At 42.4% G+C, this 16,436-nt stretch overlaps 1 protein-coding gene across 5 annotated transcripts in view; it reads right to left on the bottom strand.

The window, feature by feature from the left end:
* DIS3L2 (DIS3 like 3'-5' exoribonuclease 2) overlaps nt 1-16,436 on the bottom strand; it is a 282,840-nt gene that overhangs the window by 186,632 nt on the left and 79,772 nt on the right. For all 5 annotated transcript variants that reach the window (XM_054700163.1, XM_037524233.2, XM_054700164.1 and 2 more), the window contains one exon: nt 6,246-6,480. In XM_054700163.1, coding sequence (XP_054556138.1) covers nt 6,246-6,480 — 235 coding nt within the window. The remainder of the gene's footprint in view (nt 1-6,245; nt 6,481-16,436) is intronic.

Here is a 16,436-nt window from a genome sequence, read left to right as displayed (position 1 = left end):
TTGTGCTAAACTGTAACTATGGGTCCTATAGAGTATACACAAAGGAAATTTCAATTAAATTTGAAATATGAAAGTATTTAAAAAGCACACTGATGGTGTAAAAATTAGTGAATTGGTATTTTGGTTTTCCCCACCCACTCCATTAGCAAACTCTAAGTGATTTTGAAATAACCTTTTCAAGTTATTTTGCTTATTTGTAATTTCTTCTTCTTAATGTCGATACAAATAAAATTCTCTCAGTATTTTTATTGTCTTAATGTATAAATCACATTCTTACATAAGCTAAGACATGTGCCAAAATTCTCAGATTATGGCTAGAATGAATTACACAGTATCAGTGTATAACTGGGTTCACACTGTGATATTTTTAAATATGATCACGTCGCAGAACGATTTAGAGAATCATAAAGCAGGGGTCTACTGTAGACACTAGGCATTTTGCAAGGACTAAGTAGTTAAACATGAGGATTAAAATTATAAAGCACTTAGGGCCTAGTGCACAGTAAATGCTCACTAAATATCTGTGGTAATTACGTGTAAATATATTGAGTATGCACATATACAAAGATATATCTAGGTATATCCTAATATATTTATCTAACAATAAAATTCAGAATGTATCAAGCCACAGTCAAAAAGACTGCAGGAGAGAGAAACATATTCAAGTTTACAGACATATTTTCAAATATCCTGCTCAGAAACTGATAGATTAAGTACATAAAATCATAAACAGCTGAAGAAAAGAATAATATCACTATCAAATTTTAGATATACATACATACATCTCTCTTTCAAACATACACAGAGTATTTAGAAAGACCACATAACAGATGATAAAAGAAGCTTTAATAAGATATAAAGAATTAACAACATACAGATGCCAGTCTCTGACTTAATAGAATAAATTAAATAGACATTAACATTAAAAGAATAGCAAAAAAGAATAACAAAAAAAAAAGAAACTAAATAGTCTTAATAAACAACCAAGCATGTCAAAATCTGTGAGATATATTTAGAGGTACATTTGTAGCTTTTAAAATATTTCAGAGGAAATAAGAAAGGTTAAAAAAAAATAAGCTAAGCATACAGCTTAAGAAGTTTGGAAAGGTCAAAAAGCAAAACCCCAAAATAAAGAATTATATAACAAAGGTAAGGGCAGTATCAGTGATATACAGATGACCATCAAAAACAACAGAGGAAATAACACAACCCAAAAGGTTGTTCCTTGAAAAGATCAATAAAATAGACAAAGTTTTGGCAAGCAAGCTTTATCAAGGAAGAAAAAAAGAATTTATACAAATAATTAAAATAGAGCAAAGTACAGATGAAAGGAGTTTTCTTTTTAAAGGAGCAAAGACGATTAGTAATTATTATATACTAATAGATTTAAATGGATAAAGTCCCACTGAATTATGCCAAAATTGAAACAAAAGGAAAGAGAACTTGAACAGACCAATTAGTATGAGAGATTAAAAGGGCAGAAATTTTGCCTCCTGAAAAACAGCAGGTGCAAACATTCAACAGTGAGTTCTACCAAATTTAAGGAACAGTTAATTCCTGTTTTATACAAGCTCTTCTGGAAAAATAAGAAACAGTTAAAGAGTGACCAGTATATTGCAAGTAATCTCATTCTAAAAATCATATGCTGACAAGAAAATAAGAGGTTCACTTAGCATGATACAAAAATTCTACATTAAATATTGCCTAAATAAATCCAATAGTATGTTTTTAAAATAACAATATATCAAGGTTAAATAGGATTTAGCCTCAGAATTCAAGGATGGTTCAGTATTTGAAGTAGATTTAGAGGAGAGAATGTAGATGATTATCTCAAAGTCAATTTAGAATCAGCATCATAAAGTTCAGCAAAAGGCAAAACTACAAAGTGAATAAAGGATTACCTGGGAGACTATCTTTATGATCTCTACAGGGAAAATCCTAAAACCCACAAGGTACATGATTAATTTTGTCACATTAAAAATAAAGACTATTGCTCAAAGAAAGACCACTGACAAAGTTAACAAATTGTTAAGTGAACAGATGGGAGAAGACCCAGAATGGAAAAGGAGTTATTATAGTAGAGAACTGATAAGAAATTCCATAGCCCTTATAGGACAATGGGAAAATGATATGAAAAGACAACTCACAGATTTTAATTTAGACTACACGAATTAGAAGGCTGGATAATTTTAACTGTTGGCAGGAATGAAAAGATGTAAGAAGCCTCACACAATGCTAGCGGAAGTGTCGGGGGGTGGAATCAATCTGGTTTGGGTCAAAATCTCAGTTAATACTTTGCTTTGCTTTATCCTGTGCATAGATTTCTTTGGGGGACTTCACCAGAAGGAGCAGCTGGCCCAGTACCAGCTTTGAGTCTTATGATATTGTTAGGCCTGATCATTTCTAGCAGAATCACACCTGATTCAGCTAGTCTGAAGGATATGGAAGCAGAAATCCCTACTGTAGCCTTCTGTTTAACACAGGTTTGTCAAGATTTTGCTTTGGTTTTTTTAAAAAAAATTGATATATTGGTACAAAATGTCCTAAAATTGTGGTGGATGGGAAATTACTATATATTTAGTTTTTAATTTCGAAAGCAAGTATGACTGCCTTCTAGCTGTATTAATCTGTATACAGGGTGAAGAGCTGTGCAACAAAACAGATCGGGAGGACTTGATCTCCGAACCTGGAGATACCAGAAGAGAAAAGAAGAAACTTGGCTCCTAGAGAGGAGAAAGGCCTCCAGATGATCAGGAAGGAGGGCTCTTGGGATTTCCGTGACCCCAAAGTATCTCTGGAGAAGAATCAGATGGGCTTGGCTTTTCTTAGCCAAACAGAAACTCAGTTACTTTTTATCTAAGAAAAAGAACTTAAAGGAGGCACTGGAACAGGGCCTCAGGGAGGGCTCTTCCCACCTCCCGCAGGGATGTGGGCAGACCCTAGAGCAGTAGCAACGGGACTGTTCAAAACTCAGAAAGGATTCTTCCAGATTCTCCCTTCAGAAAACAGCTGAAGTTGGCCAGGAGAAAGAAGGGAGAAGTGAGAGGGTGACTGACTCTATATTCAAATGCAAGTTCAGTCATCAGGATGCTAGTAGAGACTTGTCTCCACACCAGAAAACTGAACAAAACCTCTGGCAGACCCTGCTAGGAGGGCAGGAAATGCACATCACAACCTGATTAGGTCATGATCCCCAAGGCCCAGAAGCCAAGACTGTTCTTCAATTCTCCATGATGAAAGATACAAAGCTACTGTATCTCCTGGCTGTGATAATTTTTATCTTCTGGAGTTTGCAAAACAGGCAATTGTTACCTAAAACATGGACATCAAGGAAAGTTTATTTGGGCTGTCCTGCGTCTCTAAAACATGGACATCAAGGAAAGTTTATTTGGGCTGTCCTGCGTCTCTACACAGATGACAGATTTCTGTGCTGACAATGCTACTGCCTGGAACGTGGTAAAGGGACAGCCCCAGGAGGTTGCAGGACGGGCCCCTCAAATGGCACCCACATCTGCGGCCCATTCCCTCTCTCAGGGGCTGAGGATGATGCAAATCCCAGCTGTCTTCCTAGAAGAATCTGCAGTGTGTAGTCTGGGGTGCCCAGAGAAACTTTTTTCTGAATGTAATAATAGCCTCTTACTGCAGACAACTGGAGCTATCTGGTCCTTGACCAGAAAAACTGGTAGTTATCCTAAAGGTGAGAATGTTTTCCAGGAAAAGAGGGTACATGCAATACAGAACATGTGTTTTGGGTTAAAAACTGATACTAAAACACAAATAAGAAACATTCTTGAACACACATGTAAACTAGGATTAATAATCCATTTGCAATTATGACACAAAGCAAAGAACCTTTCTAGAAGTCTTAGGAAAAGCTTAAGGTTATGGTTTGTTTCAATAACAATTTTCAAAACCTTAAATGGCGCAAAAAGCATTAACATCCTAACTATAACCAGATTTTCTATTATCCAGAGAAGAGAAACTGGTTGGAATATGCTAAAAAACACCATGATTTTAAAAGAGCAAATTGCAATTTTCCTAAATATCAAGAGGGCAAGAAATGAGAAACAGCCATGTGGTTTCCTAAACTCTCTATTTAGAGGCTAGCAGGAAAAGAGAAATTTGTACGAAGAATTAAGGCTGTTCCTCAGTCAGGGTTAGTGAGAAAGCAATAGAAATAACAGGATAAGAAGGCTGGAAGAAGAAGAAGGAAAAAGGATGCATCTACTGACCCTGGAAAGCACGCGATGGTGTTTGCTTACAAGGGAGGAGGAGAGAAAAGCTATAATAGAGGGCAACGAGCACACTTGGCATCAGAATTTCCCCAAGGACAAAGTGATTATTAGTATCCACCCCAGGCATCAATTCTGCCATCACGCCCATCCATGGGTACTCCCTTGACCTTGCACTAGTACCAACCACTCATGAGAAATCAGGGCGTCTTATCCCTTCAACTGGGAGTCCCCGGGCCAAGAGGCCCGAGTTCTCCCAAATCCCATCCCCAGAGCTAGGCAGACACACAGTAGTTTCAGGCCAAAGATAAAATGAGCTGTAAAGTGCTCCTGGCTTTGTCTGGCAATTATCTCTCTCCTTTGGTGATCTCGTGGGTGCAGAATTGGACCATTGAGGGCTCTGGTTACTTCTCTCTCTTCTCATAGAAAAGACCTGACTCACTGTGCCAACATCTTTATAATCATGCCCATGCACTCCACAAGAGGGTCACTGCACATGACTGTTTTGAAAGGAAGAAAGAAGAAACATCACAAGAATGAAATTTCAAGGACTAACATCCAGATGAGACTGGCTGGGCCCTGAACAGTGAATCTACTGGTTTTCTAGGCAGATCACAAAACAGGAAGAACCCGGAGCCATTCCCCCTCCCCCCGCAGCACACCTGGAGGGTACTGAGGCTACAGCAGTCTCTTCATTCAAAAAGAATCTCAAAGTTGGAGTGTCCTTCTGAATGAGTAGTACCTGGCACCAAAAAAGCAACACATGCTTTCAGAAAAAGCTCGCTGCCCCGGGTCACTACCTCATCAGCAGTGGAGAAACAGGGCGACCCTGATGCAGTCACTTCCTGAAATCACCTCCAGCCTTCTGCAGCATGTCAGCGAGGTGTGCTCACCCACCCCAGTCACAGGGTGTCTGCTGAACATCCTCCTTTGGTAATCTTCTGGCATTTCTTCCTGCTTTCGTGAGGACTGTGCCAGAAACTCCTTCCTCATAAAAAAGCTCATAATCGAGTTGGCCCAGCCAGGTCAATCCTTTCATTTCATGGTATAGCGTAAACTAGTTTGGCTAGAAAACATACTCCCGCCACTTAAAACCTTTTAGGGATCTGTACATGGACAGACCTGAACTTTCCCTGCTACTTTTCCTGAAGCTTCGCAGAGTGTGGTCAGGTTGGCCCTTATCACCCACGTGCTCACAGATGCTTTCTTCAACATCCAGAGGATTGACGCTTAGTATTTGGGGAAAACAAGACAAGCTTTTCAAAAGGTTTACAATCAAAACACTCTGTACAGATAATCTGCACAATCTAGAAAGATAATCTGCAGGCCATTCTCATCACCAAAATAATACTTTAAAAATGGACCTGGTTAGAGCAAACTCCAGAGTAAAATGAAGGGCCTTTTAATAAGGATTTTAAAAATCAATTTAAAGACGTCAGTGTAAAAAAAATAATAACAGTACAATACACAACAAAGCAAAAACAGACAATTATAAACCAGAGACATCTTGCGGGGGGCAGGAGGAGGGAGAGGGATGGGGGAGGGAGGAGCACAGGGGACTGAGGTGATGGTGCCCGGGTGCATCGGTGAAGGAAACTCTATGAGGACTGCACCTGGGGTGGGGGGGGGAGCAAATATTGATTAATAATGAACAATGATGTAAAAAATTTTTTTTAAATTATATTAAAAAAGATCAATTTAACTTTGTTCATACCTATCACAGGGTGGGAACGGGCTCATCACAAGAACGTGCAAGGCTGACCGCCAACACCGTCAGAGCCCACTAGGAGGTGACACAGGCAATTGGCGGCCACAAGAGCCACTGGCCACGCCATCGCCCTCCTCACGACCAGCATCTAGAAGCCTGTCAAGGTTTTCCCTTCCCTTGAAGTTGCCCTGGTTGGAAACTGGGAAGCTGTGGACTGCATTGTGTGATTCGGTCTGCAGCACACAGAATTCCCGTACTCAAATATTCGACTCCAGGAAAACGTGAGACAGCTGTCCAGCACTCACCTTTGTCAGATCCGCAAACTGAGAGTTTCTTAACACCGTCAACGAGAACGTTTTGTGTGTGGCAAGGCCCATCTTCGACATCGCTGTCATCAAATTGTGCCTCTATGATGACATCAGGACTGCCACTGTAGCCTTTCGGGGTCTGGAGCGGGAGATGGCTTCCACAGAGCTCCTCAGGGAGATCTAACTCATAAGTGCCTTCTGTTTCTTTGTCATTGCTCTCTGGTTTAATTACCTGAGGAAGACAGATAGGAATGGTCTGCTAAGTCACTGGAGGGGGATGGCAAAGAACAGATTTTTCTTCTCCTAAGGAAGCAGCAACAAACTCAGACACTGACAGCATTAGACACTCACCAGGTGGTTTAAGAGGCTCTTTCTTTTCCAAAGCACAGACCACCATATGGAGATGATCCATCCAGCAATGCAGAGCGGGCACTCTGCTCTTCAAGACGCCTAAGATGAATGCTACACCCACAGCTCATTTTTCTGATGGACATTTTCCTCCCCTTTCCCCGTAGGCCCTGAACACCAGCAGAGCCAAGCTGCTTTGCAAGGGCTCATGACTCAGGACAGATTAGGACAGCAGGGGACAACACAGAGACTGCACAGTGCATGTCACTGCACCCCCAAACAAACCACAGGGATGGAAGAGAAAATGGAAAAAAAAAAATTAAATGTGAGCAAGTTCTCATAAAAAAAATATAAGCCCTTAATTCTCCATGCTGAGGCCTGTAGTCAGTACAGCACATACAGCAACAGGCACTGATACCAGCGGGGAGAGCACAGCGTGATACGATCTTATAGGTAAATATATTTCAATTAAAAAATGAAGCAAGGAAGAGAAAGAATCTAAATATGAATCCATTTAATGAGTGTCTCATGACAGTCCTGTGACAGAACTCTGATTTCTATGAGCACTAGATCAAATCACACCAGACTCTGTTTAGTCACTGCAAAAACAGCCACCCATCTACAACACCAGCAAAATAAACAATAACAGCAGATTTTGTAGGTTCTAGATGCTACTCTGAACATCACACTCCTTTGTGGAGTATTCCAACAGTTGCAAACAGCTTTTAGTAGCCACTCAAATGTATGCTGAAAGAATGAATGTAGCAATTAATTAAGAAATGACTTGTTCCAAATATATCTTCCCTGATAAACTGGTAATTTCATGAAGTAATCACGGCAAGGCCTGAAATAATGTGTAGTGTGCACTCAAGTTTCTTTTGAATGAAGAAAGAACCAGAAGGCATAGAGCATCTAACATCTCCACATATCTGACATCTAACTCTCTCTCAAGACCTCTTCCAAATGGCCTAGATTTTCTACAACCCAGGACCCACCCACTGTCTTCCCAGGTCCTTCCCGCCCCTCCTGCCAGACCCAGGCATGAGTAATTTCTTTCTTGTCTAAGTCACAAAACAATTGACCTGCTCAAAACAATTGAGCACTTCTCTGTCTCTTGACTGTATTAGTGTTATCCATGTATCCGGCTACCCTATCTGATAAGACTGAATGCTCAAATACAAATAGGAAAAGAAGAAGTCAAACTATCACTATTTGCAGATGATATGATAATATACATAGAGAACCCCAAAAACTCCACAGAAAAACTAATTCAACTCATCAAGCAGTTCAGTAAAGTGGCAGGATACAAAATCAACACACAAAAATCAGTAGCCTTCCTATACACAAACAATAAATCTGAAGAAGAAATTAAAAAAAAAAAATCCCTTTTATTATCAAAACACAAAAAAAAATCAAATACTTGGGAATAAATCTAACAAAAGAGGTAAAGGACCTATACAAAGAAAACTATAAACACTGTTAAAAGAAATAGAAGAAGACACAAAGAAATGGAAAGACATCCCCTGCTCATGGATTGGAAGAACAAACATTATTAAAATGGCCATCCTACCAAAAGCAATAAACAGATTCAATGCTATTCCAATCAAAATTTCAATGTCATTCTTCAAAGAAATGGAACAATTACTGATGAAATTCATATGGAATCACCAAAAACCCCGAATAGCCAAAGCTCTCCTGAAAAAAAAAAGAAGGGAATGGAGGCGTCATACTCCCAGACTTCAAACTGTACTACAAAGCCATAATCATCAAAACTGCATGGTATTGGAACAAGAACAGACACACAGACCAATGGAATCGAATAGAAAATCCAGAAATAAACCCACAGATTTATGGTCAACTAATCTTTGACAAAGGAGCAAAGAATATGCATTGGAGCAAAGAAAGTTTGTTCAATAAATGGTGCTGGGAAAACTGGGTCGCTACATGCAAAAGAATGAAGCTTGACTACTATCTCACACCATACACAAAAAACAACTCAAAATGGATTAAAGAACTAGACATAAGACCTGAAACCATAAAATACATAGAAGGAAATATAGGCGAAACACTACATGATATGCACATCAAAGACATCTTTACAGACACATCACCCAAAGCAGTGATAGTGAAGACAAAGATAAACAGCTGGGACTACATCAAATTAAAGAGCTTCTGCACAGCAAAAGAGACAATAACAAAAACAAAGAGAAACCCCACTAAGTGGGAGAACATTTTTGCACACAACACTAATGATAAAGGACTGATCACAAAAATCTCCAAAGAGCTGATGAAACTCAACAAAAACAAAGAAAATAATCCAGTCAAAAAATGGGCAGAAGAGCTAAAAAGAAACTGGTCCAACCACTATGGAGAGCTGTGTGGAGATTTCTGGACCTACTACACGTAGAGCTTCCATAGGATCCAGCAATTCCACTCCTAGGTATTTACCCAAAGGACACAGAAACATCAATTCCAAAGAGCACCTGCACCCCTATGTTTCTAGCAGCACTGTTTACAATAGCTAAGCTTTGGAAACAACCCAAATGCCCAAAAATAGATGACTGGATCAAGAAGATGTGGTACATATACACAATGGAAAATTACTCAGCAATCAAAAAAAGATAAACACATGCCATTTGCAGCAACATGGATGGCACTGGAAGGGATCATGCTCAGCGAAATAAGCCAGAAAGAAAAAGAAAAATACCGGATGGTCTCAGTCATAACAGGAATCTAGAAAACTTAAATAAGAGACCAGGAAAAAGAATAACTATAAGAAAGCAACAATCAAAATCAACAAACAACTATGAACCAGAGACACACTATCGGGGGTGGAGGTCGGGGAAAGGAGGGATTGGGGTCAAAATCAGGGGGTTGCCAATTGTATGGGGAATATAAAAATAAAATTTTAATTTAAAAAAAAGACTGAATGCTCAACAATTACATCTCTCACCTTTATATGTTCTTTTTAAAAAAAATTATTGTATTTATTTATACATACAAGAACTGGTATGTAGGCCAGAGGGGTGGGGGAGGGGGTAAGAGGATTCACCAGAGACAGAGTGGGGAACAGAACAGGCAGATCCACTGAAATCCACTGCTGAGGGGTGCACCGGGAGACAGGAGAGGTCTGCTGTGCCATGTGGGTCACCGCCCCGGCCAGGGATTGAACGCAGGCCACAGTGGCTGGGGATAGCTTGATAGCGCTGAAACTTTAACTCCTGCACCACAGGGGAGGCCCTCATCTTTTTATATTCTACAACAACTGGCACAATCAATCTAGCTCAATAGTTGCTGAATAAATGGGTAAATGGGTAGAAAAACGGGGGGGGGGGGTTGAATATAAAAGATTGCCAGCATACAAGAGAGCTTCAGAACATTTTCCAGACAAAAAAAAGTACATTAGAAACTAGTACCCTAATTTTTCTTGAATTTGTGAAGTGGGATCTTCTGTGGGATTGGCCTTTAAAAAGTAGAAAAGCCTAGTTCAGGGTTTTTCAACTTTGGAGTCTAGCAGATCCCTGTGAGAATCAGAGGAAAGCATATAGATTTTTCTTTCATAGGAAAATGCACATCTAGAAGATGTGGCATATCTACACCATGCAATATTATTCAGCAATCAAAAAAGATAAACTCGTACCATTCGCAGCAACATTGATGGAGTATAAGGGATTGTGCTCAGTGAAATAAGTCAGAAGGAAAAAGAAAAATATCTGAGTTTCACTTATAGGAGGAATGTAGGCGAACCACATAAGGGACCAGGAAAAAAAATAATTATAATAAACTAAAAAACAAAATTAACAGGCAACTATTAATCAGAGATGCTCTGCAGGGGAGGGGCAGGGAAAGGGAGCAAAACAGCTGTGGGCCCAGGGTGGGCAGAGGCGCTCCTGAGCAAATGGTCATATCACTGACCTGTCCACCGAGGCCAACGATTCCTGGGGTGCCCTCCACAAACCTGAGAAAGCAGGACAACTGACTACACTTGCCGGAGAGCCACAGGCGGCACTGTTTCTCCCTGGGAGAGTCAGCCTAGCTTCTGGACACAAACGGGTTAGTGAGGGAACCAAGCCACTGGCCCACGCTGAACTTTCTACTCTCAGTCTTGTTCTGTGAACAGGATGGAGTGAGCATCACATAAAGGCTGCTAATAAAAATAAACAGTGAAAACAGGGGCAGCTGTCCATTGGGAAGGACTGACATGAAATAAAAATGTCACTTGCAGCTACTAAAAATGCTTAAGAAATAGCACACTACAACACTTACTAAATCTCATTTCCTTGAACCTCCCCTCTTCAAACACACACGCGTGCGTGTGCATGTACACACACACATACAGAGAGAGGAACGTGTCAGACGTATCCTACGGTTGGTTTTACCAAGGAAAGACCTGTGATCTGCCCGCTGTCTCCTTCAGGGTGGAACTGGGCAAGAGGGTGGTGCAGCGGCATGCCAAGAGGAAAAGGTGGCCCCTTTTTCCAGCAGGCTGCAATCCTTAAGCTCTGGGGGTCAGAGAGCCTTTTTTTTTTTTTAATTACAAGAATTATATAAAACACCCACTAAGCAGCAAGAGGCATGTTGTCTAAATGATGTGACATGACCCAGAGCAGCTGGGAGCCAGGACAGAGGCCCCAGTGAGTTGATCGCAGCTGACTTAGCGCCATAAGCAGCAAGTATAAATGCCGGTGAATAGTTAGAAGACAAATAAACACATTTTTCTCAAGTAATTCTAGGCCTTCCTATCTATATAAATTGTAACTCTAGTTTCAGTATTAACTCAAATGTAACCATAAAGTTAACTGTTCCTAACTATGAAAAACAGTTTTCACAAGAAAAGGCGTGAATGCCTCGATGAAAAGAGAAAGTCGAGGTCTGCGCGGTTTCCAAGGACTTTTGCTGACCCCTGGAAACCTGTGAAGTAGCAAGCGGGGAGCAGGACGGGGAAGTGGACCACCCTGATGAGCTGTAAATTAGATCAACTGCAAAGAGCAAACTCACCAGAATCAAGAAAAGGAACTGAGCCCTTCAAAACTATTTGACTCAATTTCCCCCCTTCCTTTAAAAATTAATACAAGGTGCTTCAAAAATTGGGAAGCAAGAGACGCCATAACCAAACAATTCAAGTGGAACCCTAAATAAAAATGCCAAGTCACATTTCCATCAATGCTAGTTTGCCCAAACTCAAAGAATGAAACATTTCAGTTTTCCTGTTCTTTGATACAGAAAAGAGCAGAAAAGTCGTCTTTGAAGACTGCTATTTTAAATTTTATAAAAAGAGCAAGTCTTTATTAGCACTGGAAAATTCTGTTTCAGCAAGTAAATTCTCTTACATTCCTCTGGGGCAGTGGGGTGCTATCGGCTTGGTGTCTGGAGCTTTTCCAGAGGTTTCCATACACCTAAGTCCACAGGTCCCTGCTGCTGGAGCGGCTGTTGAGGAGGCTCTGTGAGGAGACAACAGCCGGCCGGCCTAGCTGCCTCCAGAGCCCTGGCTCCCGCTTACCGCAGGTCTCCACTCCACCTAGGAGCTGCTTTGCATCCTTGGCTCCTCTGGCCGGGCTTCAGCGACAGCACTTACTTGCCACACATGTTTTAACAAACTTTCAAATCCCTTAATGGCACACTTGGGACACTGTTCAGGAAATACCTTGGAGCCAAGAAAAGCAATTGATATTTCCACAGGGAGTTCTTGACAAGGCTTGCCAATAAGCTTCTTTCATTATAAAATATGACCACAGACACTATCATTTTAAAGACATATGGCAGATGTTCTTACACACACACACACACACACATACACACCCCATCACTGCCACCCTGGCCACCAGCCTGGTTGTGATGCACAGGCCTTGCCTGATGGGCATGCCCATGCCATGACCCCTGACCTCCCTCCAACGATTCTGCACCACAACCTCTGTGCTGTTCCTCTCTGCTAGATATGCATGTGCTGGTCCCCAGGCCTCTCCCAAAGACAAACCCCCTTGGATTACTTCGGCTTTTACACAAAGTCACCTTCTGGACGAGGCCTTCTTGGTTCACCCTATTTAAAATCTCAACCCCTCCTGAAAATTCATACCTCTCTTCCTTTTTTATTTATTTTTCCTCTTCGGCACTCACCACAACTGAGAAGCCACAAACCTCATTTTATTTGTGCTTCCATGTCTTTCCCTGCCTCAGCGCAGACGAACCGAGGCAGGGACCCTTGTTCCTGCTGACCGTTCACTACCCGCACTCAGCTCAACGTCGGCCACGCACGGGGACTCAACAGACACTGCTGCACGGACAAGCGCTGACGTTGTCATGTGATGACAAACACTTGTTCAAAAATGTGATGAATTCCCCCCCGCCATTCCCCACAACTGGACACCGCTGTGCTGAGTGGACCCCCCCACCCCAGGCTCACCCCTGGTGTCGGACAACATACGGTCACAGATCCTGCTGGGTACAGAGTGAGGCCCCGGGGCAACGCCAAGCCAGGGTGAAAGGAGCTGAGACCGGCACCTCAGACGCAAGGAGCAGGACCTGCCTCAGGGACCACCAGGTGAGAACAGCCACGCATTTTAATCACTGTGATGCCCAGAACTTTGTGGAGTTTTCCAGAACTTACAAAGCACTGTACACACATCTCATCAGAACTGTGTGACTTACAAGTGGGAAGGCTGTTGGCTGCCCTGCCCTACATCTGAAGAGACTGAGAACTGGGGCAGGTGAGTGGCTGGAGCAAGGCCACACAGCAAGTCAGCGGTGGCGTCCAGACTGGAGTTGGCGGTCAGCTTCGCTCTCCTTCCACACCACTTGCTCCTCCCCGCACCCCCGCCACCGCAAGCAGGACACCCCAGGACACCTAAAGGCTGCAGCTCACCTGGGGGCTCAGTGGTGGCAGCTTGTGTAGGACCTTTCAGCCATCAGGGGCCTCATCAGAATGGGGCAAAGTGATCAGAGAAGGGAGACTAGGCCTCTGAGGCTTCTTGCTTTTCATCTGAGCTTCGCGCAAAGTCTCTGAGACAAGGCCATGTGAGAGGGCGCCATCGCTAATGCTCAGCATCAGCAGCCACCCCAGCCTCCCCCCACGCATGCCCCTCTCCTGTTCGCTTTCTTTTCACCATCACTACCTTTCTCCCAGGTCTTTCACACTCAAAATCTCACAGCCACACTTGCTCCCTCCCCCGCCAAGCATACTGTTCCACCAAATCCTGTGCTTTATCTCCACAAACTCCCTGGTATTCTGAGTCACTATCCCACAAAGCTGCAGAAATTTTTTTTAAATCATATCACATAAAGTACCTTCTTGCTAAAAGATCCACGGATTTCTCCTTTCTAAAGAAAATAATTGTATTTTGGCTTATCATTCAAAGGCTTTCTCAATGTCCATTGACCATTTTAATATTTTTTATGAAAATTTTTTCCCATAATTTTTTTTTATCACAGTAACATTGTTTACAACACTGTATGTGATTAGGGACGTATGTTATCATGTATGTTATCACACCACACCCACCATCAAAACCCCCATAATCTGCCACCATACTGGGCCCCTTCCCGCCTTACGATCTACCCTCCTCTTCCAATAGCCTCAATTCTGCAGTTCAGATTTCTAGGATTTGCTTTGGTTGAGTTCTTTCATTTCCTTTGTTTTATTGCTTTATATTCCTCCTATCAGTGAAATCATCCAGTATTTGTCTTTCTCCTTCAAATTTATTTCACTTAGCATCACCCCCCTCCAAGATCCATCCATGTTATTACAAGTGACAAGATTTCACCTCTTTTTTTTTCAGCTGAGTAGTATTCCAGCCCCGTGTAGTATTCCAGTGTGTATCTGTGCCCCATGTTCTTGGTCCACCAGCCTGTCACTGGGCACTTAAGTTGTCTCCATCACTTGGTGATTATAAACAGTGCCGCAATGAACACAGGCGTGCAGATGTCCCTTTGACTTAGTGCTTTGCCATTTCTTTGGAAAATACCAAGGAGTGGAACTGCTGGCTTGTCTGGTAGGTCTATGTTTAGTATTCTGAGAAACAGCTTGCTGTTCTCCGCATGGGGTGGACCAGTCTCCATTCCCACTCACAGTGCACAAGGTTCCTTTCTCTCCACACCCTTGTCAGCACTTATTGTTTCTGTTCTTGTGATATGGGCCGTTCTCAAGGGCGTGAGGTGCGACCTCGTTGTGGTTCTGGACTATTCTAATCTTACCTGCCAATTCTCCCATGACACACCACCCTCAGGCCACCGCGACCCTTTCCTGCTTGGCTCACAAGTCAAGGAGGATCCTGACAAACTGACAGCAGCATCCGTCTCCCTCTTCCTAGTTCTCTGTAATCAAAGTCACAACTTACCTCCCCTTAAAGATGATTCAATTTTGTTTCAACTATTTTAAGAAAAAAGGCTGTTGGAGAAACGGTGTTTAAAAGAGCCCTCCAAGGAGCGCCAGGCGTGGACAGCAGCGTGGAAGATGCAGAGGACGAGGATTCCGGCTTTAGGTTCTCTGGATGCTGTTTCTACCAGCTCAGGGGACTTGAGGCAGAACTCCGCGTGTCCCCCCTCGCCTCCCTCCATGCTGACCCCTGCGACGCTACCCAAACAACTCACTACAACCCAACTCTGGCGCAACCAAGCCTCTGCACCATCATCAAGGGGAGTAAGAAGCCAGTGTGCTCCCCTCAGGGAAGACCCGCTCCACAGAACTCAGCGGGATCCAGCTAGAGTCACCTCGGCAGAAAGGTGATAAATATGTTGATGCCAGAAGTGAGCAGAGAAGTGGGAAAGGGAATTTGGCAGGATACACAGCAAGTTCGAAAGCTCGGGAACAGATTTTAAAAGCAAGAAGCTGCATAGAAGCAAATCTAGTGAAGGGAACCCTAGGGAAGAGCTCCCGAGGGAGACAACACTGGAGAGAGCTGCCAAGCGCATGGCTCACAGCGGAATAAATGCACTGAGGATTTGTGAACGAGCACGCACTGTAGGTGCTCTATGGTGGTTGTTTTTCTTTGAATCTTACTCTATTGTACTTTGACTGAAGTCTCTAAAACATAATCTGTTAATAATGACCATTTTAGCTATAAGATACAGAAAAGCCAAAGCTGACCTTTTTAAGTGATTTCTTAGCTGACGTAACTGAGTCAATCTGATCAGACTGAGCGGTCTGGCTAACCCTTACAGGAGGGCAGTTGTGTGGCACATTCAGCCATCCTCAATATTAGCCTCACTGACAGGGTACCCTCTCTCTCCTCATTGCATCCAGAAGTAGCTCCAGAATTATCTCTCATCGTCTTAGAGACCCCAGCAGAAAAAAATGAAACTTATGTCCAGGTGCTCTGCTGGGGTGACCTGCATCCTGTGCCTGCCCCAAAACCAGTCTCTGCAACAAGGAGGGGCCTGGAGTAAGAAGCCCATGTCTGAGGAATGTGACCACTTTTCAATCCTAGTAAAGAACAACGCTGAAGTCTCCTTAGACATGCTCTAAGTGGGGTTCGTTTCAAAGACAATTTTCTATTTTTATTTAAAGTGGAAGCTACTGTTACAATTCCCAACTATTTCCCTGAATCATTCCCGGTTAAGAATCATAACTAATTTTTATATAGAATCAAAGCAGGGATATAACATCATTCATGGAAGAAAATAACCTAAAAAGTTTAAACAATGTGCTCAAGGATGCAGAGCACATGTCAAATAAGATCATTGGTACTGAAAGTTGTTCTGTGTGTAGAAACTTAGCTGTAGTACTGGGCTTCAGATTCCTTCACAAGGTACCAACTGCCAGCAAAATGAATTTCACATTCTTGAAACACACTTCAATACCTTGGACCTCACTGAAAAATAAGCTTAATTTGCAGACCATTTCAGAAA

Source organism: Talpa occidentalis, unplaced genomic scaffold (genome assembly GCF_014898055.3).
Source record: "Talpa occidentalis isolate TD23 unplaced genomic scaffold, MPIMG_talOcc4v2.1 talOcc4.3, whole genome shotgun sequence".
In the NCBI taxonomy this organism is placed as follows: domain Eukaryota; kingdom Metazoa; phylum Chordata; class Mammalia; order Eulipotyphla; family Talpidae; genus Talpa; species Talpa occidentalis.
The sequence above is the reverse complement of the archived record's forward strand: the minus strand, read 5'-3'. Positions and strand labels throughout refer to the sequence as shown.